General features: G+C 37.9%; 1 protein-coding gene across 1 annotated transcript in view; it reads left to right on the forward strand.

Moving 5' to 3' along the window:
* CLSTN2 (calsyntenin 2) overlaps positions 1–16,746 on the forward strand; it is a 734,144-nt gene that overhangs the window by 328,940 nt on the left and 388,458 nt on the right. Inside the window, exon 2 of the mRNA XM_075003853.1 lies at positions 7,668–7,790. Within this exon, the coding sequence (XP_074859954.1) occupies positions 7,668–7,790 (123 nt within the window). The remainder of the gene's footprint in view (positions 1–7,667; positions 7,791–16,746) is intronic.

Genomic DNA, 16,746 nt, shown 5'->3' on the forward strand with positions numbered 1-16,746 from the left:
TGGATTGAGTCCTGCAAGGAAATGGCTGTTCCCCAGTTATAACCTGGAACAGTGCAGTGCTGTAGTTTTGTCTCCTTATTATAGTTATCTGAATAATTCGCTGCCATCCTCTTACAATAGTGCCATTGACAGTAGTCAGTCATCTCCAAATGTATGTTTAGGGTAGGTTGTGGAAGGAACACTTAAAAAGACTTTTTCTAAATCTTACTGGTAATTTAACTTCATTTTAGAGGAAGCAGCTTCTATGTATCTTTCAGAAGAATTCCTGTTGCAGGCGCATCATCTCAAAACTGCGTGTCAAACTCTCCTCAGTAAGATTCTCATCTTGGCATACTTAAAGGCCCCTTACCAGCAAAATATTATCTGCTTGAGCACTCACTCATTCATATTTCTGTTTAGTTTATAGTATCCCTGATTAACAGGTTAATGAGATAATACAAGGCTATAGAAACATATAAAAAATTTGGAGGAAAATGTGACTTAACTGTTTGTCAGAATGGATATAGTAAAAATCTACTATAAATACAATATTGTAATATACATTCAATATGAAATTGGCAGATGCTGGCTTGAAAGCACACTGTCAAGTAAACTCAAAGACTGATAAGACATGGTAGCTATGTTTTTGAAAGTGCTTTCTACTTGTTTTTCATTTTATTTCAATGGTGCTGTGATTATCTTTATCAGTAAACATGTCAGGAGCACTAAGGCACATTACAGTTTCGACTTGGATGAACTCAAAAAACTTGGTTCAAGCTATTTTATAAATAAAGGTTCTCAACCTCATAACATAAAAATAACCTCTTAAAATTAAATGTTGGCTAATACAGCATATCACACTAATTTTTTATTCATTGGATTGATTACTTTTTCTTGTAATGTGAGCAAGCTTTTTCAGGCATATGTGTTTTTCTTGGAAAATTAAATAGTAACATTAACTTACATTATTTATTATTCCTGCACCATGTTGGATTCGTCTGCTGTTTCAGGCTATATGTAGATTACATTGATTTGTGGATAGAAGATTTTGTTGGCAGATATCTGCTCTATTAACAGAGGGTGGCCACGCTGCCTGGCTGCTCTCTTGACAAAATGCCATGGCCAAATGGAAGCCCAGCAGACAGGGCTGCCCAGTGTCCTGGAACGTCCAGCCAGCTTTCTGTCGGACAGATATCTGTTGATGGATGTGTTATGCCTTGTGGGTAGTGGGGTGAGACTGTCGACAAAAGTGCTGCCTTCTGTCAATTTACTGTTGACAGAACACCTTGGGAATCTGGACACTCCACGGGTTATGTCAGCAAAATGGCTGTTTTGCCGACAAAGCCCTCTAGTGTAGACATAGCCTCAGATGGTAAGACTTTTTAAGAGAATTTCATTTAATTAGAAAAAAAATCTTGCACTATTAGATTCTGAATGCTCTGTTCTGTTTGCTGTTGCAGAATTCTGGATATTGTAGTAAATTTGCAAATGGGATGAGAAAAAAATGGGAAAAAAATCTTCTTTTCTTAGTAGTCTAAATTCACATTATTTATCAAATATTAGTCAGAAGGATCCAGCCTAGAAAATATGACACAGGGAAACTAGAGAGTGATAGAGAATGTTGCTTAAAGTATGTGTAATGAGTCACGAATAAGAACACATGCTGTAATCACTGAGAGGGATAGGTGAATGACTTATTTTAGAGATTTTTTTGTCTAAAATGTAAAGTAAAAGAAAATGTAGCATGAAATGAAGATGGGAAATGTGTGCTTGGAAGATGAGGGCAACTGGAAGAAAAGAAAATGATATAATTCAACAATGCATTTCTGAAGGCTTGAAATGAAAATCAGTGCGTTGTTGCAAAACAAACGAAAAAAAAAAAGCAGTCAAAACCTCAAAACACCTATTTCCCTAATGATGTAGATGAATGGGAAACTCTCAAAGATGTCTGGAATGTGTACATTATTTGGAGCTAATATTATTCTAACTAGTAGAAGACCCTATTAAAATTATTCTCACTAGTAGAAGACCCATACTTCCTGAGCAAGTCCCTGCAACTAACAATATGCAAGCCTTTTTCTACCGTTTGTGGCAATTCTAATTCTAGAATACACAACACACAATATTGCAAGTACAAGTTGGTATCTGAGTGCAGATTTTTCACTTTTGCGGGGGAAGAGGTTGGTGATAAGACCACAGTCACCCATTGACCATTGTCAGTACTGTCAGAGTGGGAAAAAGTGAAAGCTGTAGATTACCAATCACCTGAGTAATGCAACTGATCCTGGGGCAATCTGTTAAATGCTCCCATCAAGAATATGTGCAAAACTTATGGTTAGAAAAGCTGAAGAGAAGATATGTAGGACATCAGACAACACTTTAACAACAAAACCATCCAGACTGGGTGCTTCTCTTACGTAAGATATGAGACTATATGTTTTCAGTACATAAGTTTTATCTGATGTCACTCAAGAAGCATCTCCCTCTGTTTGTATAGTGCCTACAGTGAGGGCCCCCTAATGCCAGTCAAGACCTTTGGACCATCATCATCATCTATGATGTATGTGACCAAGCGTTTCACAAATTCAGTTAAAATACAGAATAATTCCAATATCTATCTATCTATATCTATCTATCTATCTATCATAACAATAGTGCCCATAAAAGATCCACCCAGCCTTTTCCCATGTTTCCCCTTTCACTCATCTATTGAGGGTATTGAAATGAGGACACTACACTCAGGTATAATCAAACTACACTTTCTTAACAATAAGGTGAGAAAGGATAGAATAACTAGGTCTGGCAACTGCTGAACTCACAACAACAACAACAACAACAGACACACACACACACAGCAGGGGAAGAGAATTAGTGTTCTATATCTACCTGATCTCATTGCCTGTTGTCTTGACGTTGATGATCAAGAATAACTGGATGGCACCAGGAAGTCAGGCAGGATCCTAACCCCTTTGCTTTGTGGGCGGATGTGAACCCTATCTCATAGAATGATTTGTGGCTGCAGGTATGCTTTCCTTTGATGATAAATCTTCCGGTGTTACCTGGTCAAATCAGTAAACTGCCACCTGAAGGTAGTGACCAGCCTTCTGAGAAACCCTGTCATAGGGAAGCAGCACTCACTGCACCCTCCCACTGACCAGGCAAGAGAGAGAGAGCCCAGAGCTCAGTGAGCACTCTCTATGTAAGCAAGTTGCTTAGCAAAAATTTCCCACTCTTCTTTTGTTTTTTCCACCTTTTTTTCCAGGACACGGAAGAAGAAACCCCCTTCGAAATGGAGTCTTGCCCTGACGTTTGAACAAACAAGATAGCAAACACGTACTTGAGTAACCAAACAGTTTAACTACATACAGAAGCTTTTCTAAAGTCACATGAGCAATATAGGCTGCACACAGAAAATAAAGCTCTCACTGCTCTCAATGCAACAGGCTTATTGCCTTCATCCCATTTTTGCAATCTGTCCAATATTTTCACTGTCCTTAAGAAGCAGAAGAAGAAGAGAGCATAGTTCCCTGTTTTTATAAAGTCATTCATCTCCATCCCTTCTTGCTGGGTTTTGGTAATCAATTTCATTGACGTTTTGAAAAATCCTTAGGTGAGTCAAAACAAAAAGAAAGAGAGGATACTTTGACTACTGTGTTGAGATAGGAATAGCTGATACTTCAGTGTACAAGTCAACTAAACAATCCAATTCCCAGATGTCAGGCTATCCACATAATTCTGCATGAATTGGGTCTGGGTGGCAGATATTGAAGTAGAAAGAGATAAAAGTAAAAAATCAAATAGACTGCTGGGTTCAAACTGTGTGATCAAACATTGTAAAGGAAAACATATGACTCTACAAATTGTTGTGCTGTGAATGATTATCGTCTTTGTACCTGCAAGGCTATTTGCAGTCTTGTACCTGACAAAGATGGAAAGTAGAGACGGGGGAAAAAATGGGTGAGAATTTTTTTTATGCAAAATACAGATTCAGTGACACTAAACATTAGGGCTCCATCTACACTTGCATTCCTCTTTTGAAACGAGCATGCAAATGAGGGAAAACAAAATGCAAATGAGGTGCAGATTTACATATCTGGCACCTCAGTAGCATATTCTTCTTTCAAAAGAGCTTCTTTCAAAAACAAAAAAGCAGCGTAGATGCGGCTCTTTTGAAAGTAAATCTCATCTGGGAAAGGACCCTACTTCCCATAAAAAAGGTAAGAAGGGTTCTTTTGGAAATGGGGTTTACTTTTGAAAGAGCCTCGTCTACACTGCTTTTCTTCTTTTGGAAGAAGGTCTACTGAAATAAGATTATGCAAATGAAGTGACAGATATGGAAATCTGCACCTCATTTGCATGCCTCTTTTAAAAGACGAAAGCAAGTGTAGACAGAGCTTCTGTGGATGCAAATTAGTTTAATCAAAACATTTAAGTAAAAAACCCTCAAACCATTATTTTAGCATGTTCAAAACAAAAGTGTTGATTCTTTGATTCAAAACGTCTTTGTTTTAAAATTGTCTCAATTCTGCAAATAGAATTTAGTCAAAATGTTTTATCTTGAATTGATTTAACTTTTTTGACCAGAAACTGTTGTTTTCACAGTTTTGGTAGAAAGATGTATGGTGGTGATGTGCAGGAGGTCTGGTTTACTGTACTTCTCGTGCAAATATTTTTAAAACATTGACGATACATTGATTAACTAACTCATTCTCTTTTGTGTGATGTTACTGACTTGAAAGCAGCAAAGCACATTATTTTTCAAACTGATTTTTTTCAATTAATACATCAAAGTCAGTGAAAAATGAGAACGTAACTGTGAAGTCTTACTAGTGAATGGGTCAATGAGAACGATCTTTAGCAACTCATAATGTTTTCAAGAAATTGACAGTTGACAGCTTATTCTTAAGCTTAGATCATCCTTAGAGCTTGAAGCATGGGGTTGGGGGTCAGCTCCTCCTTGGCACAGTTTCCAGCATCCCTGTGAAGTTATCTGTAAGAATGTGAGCCCAGGTGTAGGGCTATGACAAGCTGTGGGTGACAACTACTCAGGTCAAGAGGATGTGTTGATCGTGATATGACGGGATACTGTGATGTTTCCCGTAGTCCCCCTCCCTCTTTACGTACGTGATAGTCTTTTAAGGTTGTGTGAAAAAGCCCTAGAAGTCGTTCTTCATGCCGGTCAGAGACCTAAGGCTGATATGGAGGCATGGGTGCCTCTGTGTACCCTATAAGTTTTATGGGCCAGTACATGTTCCGTGTAATATTGGATATAGATGGCTAAAACCCTCTCTCTTGATTTGAAGGAAATCCATTAGGGCAACCTCCCCAGAGATTTGTTCCCTCCTGTGTGATTTACAGTGGGACAAGGCATTTAGGTCCTGTGGTACTTATAAAATTTGGGATTTTGGTTTTAATAGTAGATTTCTTGTAAATGATACCCTTTGGTCCTATTTGTGTTTGCTTTAAAAGTCAAGCCTAGATTTTGGTTGAAGGCTTTTCTGTTAGCCCACCAGACATTCTCACCAATATCTGGTACTCTAATAAATAATGTGCAAAAAGTAACTTGCATCTGGAAAATACAAAGAGGAAATATATTACTTCTTATTGCTTGGGAAATATCTTCTAATAGTTATTCATTTAGCTGAGCACAACGGTACTTCTGTAGAAACTTTCAAAAGAGAACCTTCAGATTTTGGTTTGGGAGGCTAAATACTGTTTGTAGACAAAAGTTATTTGTAACATTTCTTTTTGAAATTAGAAATCAACAGGGGATGACATTGTCTTTCCTGTGAAAGGAAAGTATATGGTATAAGGGATGCATGTTCAGATCAGGAGGTTTATGTTATATTCCAGCCATAGTCATAAGCTTCTGGTTGAATCAGAATTTGAAATGATTAATAACCGTTGATGCCCAGATGTTCACAAAGATCTCTGCATCCTTGTAGCCATCAAAATGAGGACCAGATTTTCAAAAATGCTAGGGTTGGCTTGGGGGGAAAAAAACCCTGATAATGGAAAAAAAATCCAAACTGGTATTTTGGTCCAAGTTTGGGTGACACCTCAAAAATCTTTAAGATTGTCCACAAAAGGAATTAAAAAAAAAAATCTAGGCACCTGGGCTAGTTGTGTGGTCCTGACAGCCTGGATTCCATTGAAAGGTTTAACAGAATTGGCATATTCCTCTGGAACATTCAGCTTCTATCAAAGCAGCATTTTTCAGCTGGAAAAACTGTTCCAGCAGAAAATCTTTAGCTAGACCTGCTTTGCATCCAGAAGTTTCTTCTGTCTCAGGAAGAGTGAAAGTTTCAACAGGATTCTACAACCACTGTGTTTTTTTGAAAATCTGGTCTATTTTTCTCCATTCCCACACTGGAGCTGTGCACAAGTAAACACCTGGACCACAATGTGTCTAGCTGGTTGTTTCCTCAGAAGTAAACTGGATATATCTACATCCCATGGATTGCATGATATAAAATGGTCATGTATTAACAGTATTTCTGTTATAACAAGTGACACACTGTAGTACCATTTCCTTTAAAAATATATGAAATGAGAACATGGAGGGTAAGATGTCTATCACGTGAATTAAATACAGTATTTATTGTTTAAAACAAAAAAGCATAAAGTAGCACTTTAAAGACAAACAAAATAATTTATTGGGTGAGCTTTCGTGGGACAGACCCACTTCTTCAGACCATAGCCATACCAGAACAGACTCAATATTTAAGGCACAGAGAACCAAAAATAGTAATCAAGGTTGAGAAATCAGAAAAAAAATATCAAGGTGAACAAATCAGAGAGTAGAGGGGCAGAAGGCGGAGGGGGGTATTCAAGAATTAGATGAAGCCAAGTATACAAAAGAGCCCCTCTAATGACCCAGAAAATTCGCATCCCAGTTCAAACCACGTGTTAATGTGCTGAATTTGAATATAAAAGAGAGTTCAGCAGCCTCTCTTTCCAAAGTAGTGTGAAAATTCCTCTTCAGGAAGATGCAAACTCTTAAGTCATTAACAGAATGGCCCACTCCATTAAAATGTAGGCTGACCAGTTTGTGGATCAGGAGTGTTTTTATGTCTGTTTTGTGCCCATTAACTCTTTGTCTAAGAGAGTTTGAAGCCTGTCCAATATAGAAGGCATCTGGACATTGTTGGCACATGATGGCATATATGATGTTAGTTGAGGAACATGAGAATGTGCCTGTGATTCTGTGACTAACCTGGTTAGGTCCAGTGATGATATCCCCAGAATAGATATGTGCACAGAGCTGGCAGCCGGCTTTGTTGCAAGGAAAAGTCCCAGAACTGGTGTCCCTGCAGTATAGACTGTGGCTGTTGGTGAGAATCCTCATAAGGCTGGGAGGTTGTCTGAAGGAGAGAACAGGCCTGTCACTTAGGGCCTTTTGGAGTGTGGCATCCTGATTAAGGATAGGTTGTAGGTCTTTAATAATGCATTGCAGTGGTTTGAGTTGTGGTCTGTAGGTAATGACCAGTTGTGTTCTGTTCTTGGCTTTTTTGGGCCTATCTTGGAGTAGGTGGTCTCTGGGTATTTGTCTGGCTCTGTTGATTTGTTTTTTATTTCTCCTCGTGGGTAATTCAGGTTTATGAATATTTGGTGTATTTTTATATTATATTTTATGTCTATATCTATTTTTATATTATATATTTGAATATTTTTTGTTTGTTTTTTAGTGAACAAACACAAGCCATGGATAGAAACTTCCTACCACGGAGTCATTACTGAAAACAATGATACTGTCATTTTGGATCCCCCTCTTGTTGCTTTGGATAAGGATGCTCCTGTTCCCTTTGCAGGTAGGAAAATACACCAGCAATGTAACTTCTGTTTACTGAATGCATGGTAAACTAGTAGAGAACAGCTGGAAACAGTTTGTGTGCAGCACAATGATAATGATAGTATGTGATATTAATACCATCAAAGGTTCTATTGTTGGTTTATCAGATTTGGATATGGGTCCCACAGACCTTGTGAAATTAAATGTGTTTCGGAATGAATTTCTGATTTGTTCTGTTGGAAGGATAGATTATACATGGTGTACTGGAGTAGGCTTATGCTGCCAATGCTTATTTTTAAAAGTGAACCCATGGAGGATATATAAGGAAACCTGATTTGTCAATATTAATTGTCATTCCATTTGCATAAACAAATCCTTATAACTAAGCTCTTTTAATGGCAGGTAGTTAAAAGCCAGCTGTGGAAAAATTGTTTAAGTAGTACTCAAAGATACTTGCATACCCCGTAATAATGCTAGTACTTCATAACAGTGAGCACCAGGAGAGGAAATTTAATGGAGATTTCTGATAAGATTGCTTCAGGATAGATGTTTGCAATATTGAGGATATTTTCCCATGTAACTCTTGTTTCCCTGTACACTTTGTCTACCATGTTATGAGCTACTTGAGCAGAAAAGTAACAGATAAGCTCTTGGAAGTGCTTAAGAACTGAAGTGGTTGTTGCATTTTAAAAATGAAGAATGGGCAAAAATGGAAAAATAATGGAGATAATGACCATATAGAGATCATGAAAAGATGTGCTCATTAAAAATGTATAGATTGTATATGAGACTGAATGGTTTTCCAACATTTTAAGCCTCAGTCAAGCATTATACTGTTGTAACGTGTCCATGTTCCCTTAAACATTAACTCTCTGGCCTTGATCCCTCATGTGACAGTACTTAACTCACAGGTAAACATCCCCCACATCCTGGATTGTGGTGTTGTGCTACTTTAAGCTCTGCTCTTGCAAAATGAGGATTTTCAGATATCTTCATTGTGTGAACCCCGTTTTAATGGAGAGATTGTCTTGTGGACTAGCGCCATTCTCATCCACAATTGCACATATTACATCTTGTCCCATTTGTAATCATGCAGCAACCGTAGTCCAGTTCAGCTCTTATTTTCAGTTGCTACCTCACATTAGAGGCAGCCAGTGCCACCAGACCAATCAGACCTCCATAGACTGCCAGCATATGGGCCCTGGGCTACAGATGGGGAACCTGTACTTGCAAAGTCATTTGTGTGGATGGACTCGAATGCTAAGATGTATCTCTTTGCAGAATTAGGAAATTGGCTTGGTTCTTTACCTGTTTTCTTTGAGGCTGCCTCTCTTTGGGAGATACTTGCTGTAATGAAACTCAGAAAATTTGTTTTGCAAAAATGCCTTTAGGGCTAATTGCCTGTGATGGAAGTACCAATTTTTTGATCACGCGAACATTTGGTTCTAAACGGACAGCTTATATTTTTAAATATTTGTTAATGACCTCTTAAAACTGGAAAAATATACCTTACGTGATTTACAGCTAGTTGTGTGTGGTGTGTTTGAGTATCACTCATTTTGTATGGTGTTAAGTCCTATGGAAAATTAGATATCTTTTCTCAGGTGTATGAAGTTAATTCTTCCAGTCATACATTAAGGCCACGTCTGCACTGGAAGCCTCAGTCAACCAATGTCACCATTGGAAGAGATTACCCGGGAGGAGCTCTGTTGACAAATTGAGTCTACACACAAAAGCAGATCGACAGAGCAATCCACTCTGTTGCCAGAGAGCCCCCAGAATACCCGGCCCTCTCTTGACAGAATGGCTGACCAGAAGCTCTGCAAACAGGGCTCCCCAGTGAATCTGAAGCCCTGTCCATTGACAAAAGTGCTCCAGAGCATCTACACAGCTGTTTTTTTGACAGAACGCTGTCAAGAGAGGTGTTATACCTGACTGGGGAGAGGTATAACGCTGCCAGCAGATGTGCTGGGTTTTGTCGACAAACTGTTGACAAAGCAGTTTTTGTGTGTAGATGCTCTGCAGGTTTTTTCTGACAAAAGCCCAGTTTTGCCAGGAAAAGCCACTTGTGTACATTTGCCGAAGAGTGATAATACAATCCATTGTGCAGTTGCATTCATTGATAAACAGCAGGGCTGACAGCCATCACGGGCCCAGAGTCGAGATGTAAGGGCCCCAGCTCCACAGCCCCATTTTTCATCCTGGCAATTAGCAGTGTCCCTGCGACCTGTGCAATGCATATCCAAATGGATGGAAATTTTGGTTATGTTCATATGGAAAAAAAAAACAAAAAACTTTTGGCATGTGTAACAAATAAGTATGTAGAATGTAAAAGCTTTATTAATCAGTATTTAAATGTGAATACAGACACACAAAATCAGTAACATTTCAACATTTTTAACGAGAGGGATGAGCCTGAGACCTAGCAGCCGATCATGCTGTGCCCCCAATAGGAGATTTCAAGCTCCCCTCCCCCAAAGTGGCCTGCCCCCCACATTTCTCACCCTGGCTGTGATAGAGCATCAGGTGTAAGGGCGGGGGGGAGGCTAAGGGCTGTTAGCTCTTTCCACTGACCACAGCTTCAGAAGCCGCACACATTGGCGAGGTGATGCTCCCACAGAATTTCAAAGAAGCCCTATGCAGTTGCACCCTTTACCTCCCTCCTGTTGGTCGTCCTATTGATAAAACACGTCTTTCACGATTTACTTGTGCAGTTGTTTTAAGAATAAAAGATATAAAAGTGCCAGTACTGCCCCTTAAAGTTGTTTCTGATTTCCCCACCCCCATTGGCATTTTCACCCAGATTTATATTTTCTTCATTTACCTAATTCCTCTTCGAAACAAAGTAAGAATATCAGTCACATGTGCTAGTCCCATTTATTATTAACTCCTTGCTGCCTGATGATTTAGTTTAATTACTTAATGCTTATGTTTAATTTTGTTTTACATGGGAGATTGTGATATTTTTCCCTTGGCATTTATGACAGTCCTCTCCAAGACTGGATATGAAATCTTTCTCCTTTACACAGGCAGACCTATTTGTTTTGATAGTGTTGATCACAAGTCCTAGTTGCTGACATTGTTTTAAAAATATTTAATTTTATTTATTCTTTTATTCATTCATTCAACTTATTTGTCTTATTTCATTTGGAGTCCCTGTCATGAAATATATTTGTGCAATGTAAGAAGTGATCATGAAAAAAACAATATTGAGGTTTTTGTGCTACTACCTTGCCAGTTTCATTTTTACGTTCATGCCTAACTAATATGTATATTTGTTACTATCTCAAGTAGCTTTGCAACTAATGTGCTTTCTAGTCTATCCAGAACTCTGCTTTCTCTATGGAGCCGTAATCTTAATTTCCTTATATTTTCAAAGATTAAGAGCCTAGATTCCATAGTAGTTTGAATAACGAAAACATTTAATTCACTGTTTTGGTTGCCTACAACTTACTTTGTCCCCAGTTCCATAATAGTCAAAAAACAACAAACGATATCCAAGCCCAATTCTGAATTCAGTTTCACTGGTTAAGTGTATAACGATAGGGAAATTTCCTGACTAGTGTATGCTAAATGTTTGCTTTAATATCCCATAAGTTTGCTTGGTTTATTTGACCATCTTGTGGGACTGTGGGCAAGGCATTTCCAAACGTTAATGGAATGGACTCAAATTCCCTTAATCCAAAACGTTTTCTAAACAGAGTTAAAATCATCTGATTTTCATAGTATTTTAGACAGTCTATTGGCTCATTCATGACTGTAACGAGAGGAAGATGAATGGGGATTTTGACTTTGTGTCATCTTATATTTAATTTTTTAATTTGCATTTTGTATAAGCACCCAGATTGTTTTTGAAAGTTGCAAATAGAAAGTGTGCTTCAAGTAAAGATTGCAGAGCGCTGTACTTCAGTTTGTCAAATATTATCCACCACTATCCCTGTGTGTTCCTCCTAGCCAATGTTTTGCACTATACAAATATTAATACTAAGTTCTAATTTCATTTATTTGTTCATTTGCTCCTACCTTTTTTCTATAGTTATTTGCAGAAGAAACCTACCTAGGATTGCTATACCACACACGTCTATTTTCAGTTTCATCACCCTCCTTTTTTTATTGATTTAGTTGTATGTCATGATCTGAGTGCTGAGTATTTCTAACTCTTTTACTAATGTAAGTAAATGAGTCAAATCTTTCCTGGTATTGATCCTCGTGTCAGTCAACTGTTGCCATTCACAAATCAGGCCTGTATCTACCTAAATAGATTTCCTCATTTCTTACAATTACCTTAACAGATTTATTTTATTTATGTGGGTTTATCAAAAGATTTTTCCAAAGTCAAGTTGAATTATGTTTATAGCTTTTTAAAAAAGTTGTTAGGTATGGAATTTTTCACTTGTGAAATTTATCCTTCTGTCTTCTGCTTTTGAGGTCCTCTCTTCCATCTGATGAAGTGGGTCTTTGCCCACGAAAGCTTATGCTCCAAAATATCTGTTAGTTTATAAGGTGCCCCAGGACTTCTTGTTGTTCTCGAAGATACAAACTAACACAGCTACCTCGCTGATACTTATTCCATGCTAGTAACTTTATTGCTGCAGTCTACTTGGAGATTTTCTAGTTTTTCTGGGATGTTTTCTTCCAAAGTTCTTAGATAATGCAGACCAGGAAAAGCATCCCTAATCAGAGAATGTACAAAGTGGGTCTCTGCCCATGAAAGGTTATGCTCCAGAAAATCTGTTAGTCTATAAGGTGCCACAGGACTTTATGGTTTTAGTCAGAAAATGGACATTCTGCTGCACCTATGTATCCTTGAAACGGCTCTTAAAGTAAATGTGCTTGAGTACTTTCCTGTATTGGGGCCAGACCTGTTTACAAGACTGAACTAGGAGAAAGCTAGTGTATCCATTTTCAAAACACTTGAAACTGCTAAGCATTTATTCTTTAAAAAGTTTGTGTGCAGCTGTGCATTTACGTATGAATATGCATGTGTATATATAAAGTGTATGCATGGCTACTAGCTACTGGTATGTCTTTCTTGCTTTTCTGTCTTTTGGCATAAACTTACATCATCTTCAGTTACCTTTATAATTACAAAACAAAAATAGATGCTATGAGACTTGGGATAGTTATTTGAAATAAACACTATTCCCTATCTTAACAGCAACTATTTTGAAATAGGCGCTGTTTAAAAATAAGCGTTATCTGTGCACGGTATGTATTTTGAAATTGCCAAGTGCTATTTTAAAACACATGTTTGTGTGTAGAAGCCCTCTTTTGGAATAGCTGTTCCCGAACAGCTTATTTCAAAATAGGGCTTCTGTGTAGATGTAGCCTCCTTGACCATAGTCCTAATGCATACGTATGCCTGAAAGCTTCTGGAAGAAATGTGTGTGCCTCAGGCACAAGCATGTTCTTCAGAATTAACTTCTGCAATAACTGGGTATGCAGCTGCTCTCTGGTTACAACCTGGTAAGATTTCTTCCCCTCCATAGGATGCACTGTGCTAATGTTGTTGCATTGTCTTTGAATCTATGTAGAGGCTTGAACTGTCAGAGTAATTGTCTCCCTGCTCCCATCTTCATTAATATTTTCCTTTACAATATTATTTAAAAATCCACTATAATGACACACCTTCAAGTTTGAGAGCTGGAAAAAAAACCTCTTTCCAAGAAGCACACAGTATCAAATCAAAATTGCATTGGCTGAAGGTTTGACAGAACTCAATCAGACAAGTTAGGTGATCAGGGATGACCTCCAGGTTCTCTGGCAGTCATGGAACAGAGACACTCTAGTGTCAGGTAGAGACAGCTTAGCTGCATCAATATATTTTTAAATTACAAAACTGTAAAGTAGTGTTTGCAGGGGGTGACTATTTGTCTTTGTAAGGATGGGAAGTAAAGGGAAGAGGCCTTATTTTAGAGTTGGACTCTATTTTACTGCTGAGTTTCTTGTCCCTACCAAAGTGAATAACGAGGTTGTGTGCATGTGTGTGTGTGTGTGTGTGTGCGTGCGTGCGTGCGTGTGTGTAGAAAGGCAGCTGTCCTGGGTTGGGGGCTCCTGGATGCCACACATGCTACCGTGGCAGTGGCTAGAGTAATGGGCCATTTGAACTGACACCAGGGCACGCCCTGTAGCCCCAGCAGTGCTGAAGGGCTGACTGGGAGAAGCAAGGCCTCAGCCAATCCCCTTCTGCCCAGGCGGTGCCCGAAAACAGCTCTCCCAAGGGCCTGGTGAAGTCCCTTGTCAGCCCTGTTTGGCTGTCTTCGTTGTTGCTAACTATTGCAGAACTGAAGAAGAAGAAAAAGATAAATGTTTTGGTCAGAACTGTGGTGCATGCTCTTCCTTTCCTTGATGTGGAGTCTGATTCAATGCTACATTATTTTGCTGATGGACTTCCACTGAACACTGTGATGTTACACCAAGGTATAGTGGGAGGAACACTGTAGTGGATCAGGGTCATTAACTCTGAAATTCCCCTAGTTTTATCAATAGGTTTGCAGGTTATCCTTTTTAAATATGGTCATTTTGGTTCTCAAATGCTTCCCTTTTGGCACCATACAAATGTGTGCTCCGTGTGTGGACATGTCTCCACCTAGGCCTTTTGGCTAGGAGGTTAAACATTATCTGTATAGTTCACTGCTGCTTGCAAATCAGACCTTTGCAAATGAAATCCTAATCTTGGACCGACTTTGTTACCTGGACCCATGCATAATGAAATAAAAACATACAGTTGTGTGATCAGTCGCATACAATTTCACCCTCTCAAGCATGTCATTGACATTTTCACAGTTAATGAGAGAATTCTTATTCCCAAGTGTATCTTTACAAATCCAGATGTAGTCAGTCCACTTGATCTAGGTCATGAACATAAAATGTTTTTTCTGCAGCACTCTCTAAAGCTGTTTACAGAAGTGTAGCATTCCTGATGGTGGTGGTTTATCAACTGGTAACAAAGCTCACTAACAATAGAGCTTATTACTATTTTTGTTTACTTCTTAACATAAAATTGCAGATGTTATTCTTCAAATTAAAACCCTGAATAATCTCTTTTTACTTTTCACTGGCAGGAGGGCATAAAACATCCTCTAAGATTTAAGGTGATCAGAATATATTGATTTTAAAATATTGTACTTTATATTAAAGCATGATCCAACTTTGAACTTTATGTTAAGTCATGAAGTCTTGAAGGTGTTTGTAACAAATCACTTGGTGGATAGCTTTTATTTGATAAACTTTTCATATAGGATAATCGTTTAAGATATCTTAGGGTGGCCCTTAAAAACCAAGAACAATGCTTTGACAGGGAACATAGTAGCCCACAGAGAAGAAAAATGCCCTGAAGATTTGGCAGTAGTACAATTAGCTGTAGAAGAAACCAGCTGAAGAATGACCTTAAGGCTACTGTTTTCCATGTAGTAAGGTTAGGCATAAGGGGAGATGCTTAGTCTCCAGACGGAAAGAAATCCAGCAATCTCTCTCCTATAGTGACCTCTGTTGGCTAGTTCATAAACCTCAGACTAGTCTCCTTGTCTGCTCAGTTTAACTGTCTTTTGAGTTTCTATGGCGGTAGTCAAACATACGGTATTATAATGATGTTTAAAGTTTAAAAGTTTCAACCCACTCAGGTTGTTCTTACAAACATTTAAGATGTTGTCTAGAGGACTGTGTCCAGCATAGGACTTGAGTGGCCATAAAAGAGTTTACATCTTGTGCTGTGAGTGTGCTATGCATCTTGTGTCTAAAAGGTAACACTAAGCAATTATAATAACAATAAAATACAGTTTGCTTTAGCTAAAAATGCCAGATGAGTTGAGGAAGTAAGGAAGTAAATAGGCTGATGATTGATTTAGAGGCTCTAGTCTTAGTTTGCCTTTATCCATGATATGATGGCACTTTTTGATTGTTATGCAGTGAGCCTTATACATTAACTTTCACTCAAAGGACTAATACCATGTTAGAAATTGTATTTATTAAGAAACAAATGTCTCGATCTTGTTAAAAAAGGCTTAGATGTTTGAAACCACACACACACACACACACATATCTTGCTTTATTTTTATCTATTTGCTCATCTTGGGCAATAACAACAAAATGCCATAAGTTAGTCACTTTCTGTTTCTTCTGCACCAACCTTGTTGCTACAATTTTTGGTTCGCAAAAAATGAGGTAATTAAACATTCTCCATTAAAAAAAAACTTTTCAATTTAAAACTATATTCTACAATATTATGTTTTATTAATATTAGGTTTTATAAAAACTCGTTTTAGCAAAACCCAAATATTGGGTCTAAACTGTATATCAGTGTGTATATTAGCTGAAGCTGTAATGTTATCTCCTATTTAGGGAATGCTGCTAAATGAATACAACTGTTTTGTATCATGCAGTGCAGTGAATAGGAATGAGATTTTCAGGTGCTTTTGTTATTACAAAAAAAGGAATGAATAAATTCCTGTTTGAGGTTCAGCTGTGTGTATAACTGTTTAAAATACTGGGAATAGTATAAGACTCCGCTTAAAGCTGTTCTAATAATATGTTGTTTCATGTATTCACTTGAGCCTGTGTTAATTTTTTTTGCATTTTTTTTAAATAAAAGTGTTACTATGTGACAGAATTGTAGTTGAACTCATTCTATTTTGAGTGTTTTACAAATAAAAAGTTTATATAGGAAATGAATATAGAATAATTCTTGCAAGTGCTAAACCACAAACTTAAGACAGAAACAGGATTTTGAGGTCTAATTTACAATGATTTTTTCACCTTTTACTTGTCACATTGGTGGTCTTGACAACATGGAATCTCTGGGCAAACTTTGTTATCATGAAATTTGTCAGTATTCATAAGCCTTGAGACAGTAAGATGGAAATTGTTCCATGTGTAACCCACACGTATTGAGAACAGTGAGAGGAGAAGAATCCCATAGCAATCATGCATGTGTATGATCAATATTGACTTGGTGGTGGAGATTTGCATGTAGAAGA

This window comes from Carettochelys insculpta, chromosome 10, assembly GCF_033958435.1.
Source record: "Carettochelys insculpta isolate YL-2023 chromosome 10, ASM3395843v1, whole genome shotgun sequence".
In the NCBI taxonomy this organism is placed as follows: domain Eukaryota; kingdom Metazoa; phylum Chordata; order Testudines; family Carettochelyidae; genus Carettochelys; species Carettochelys insculpta.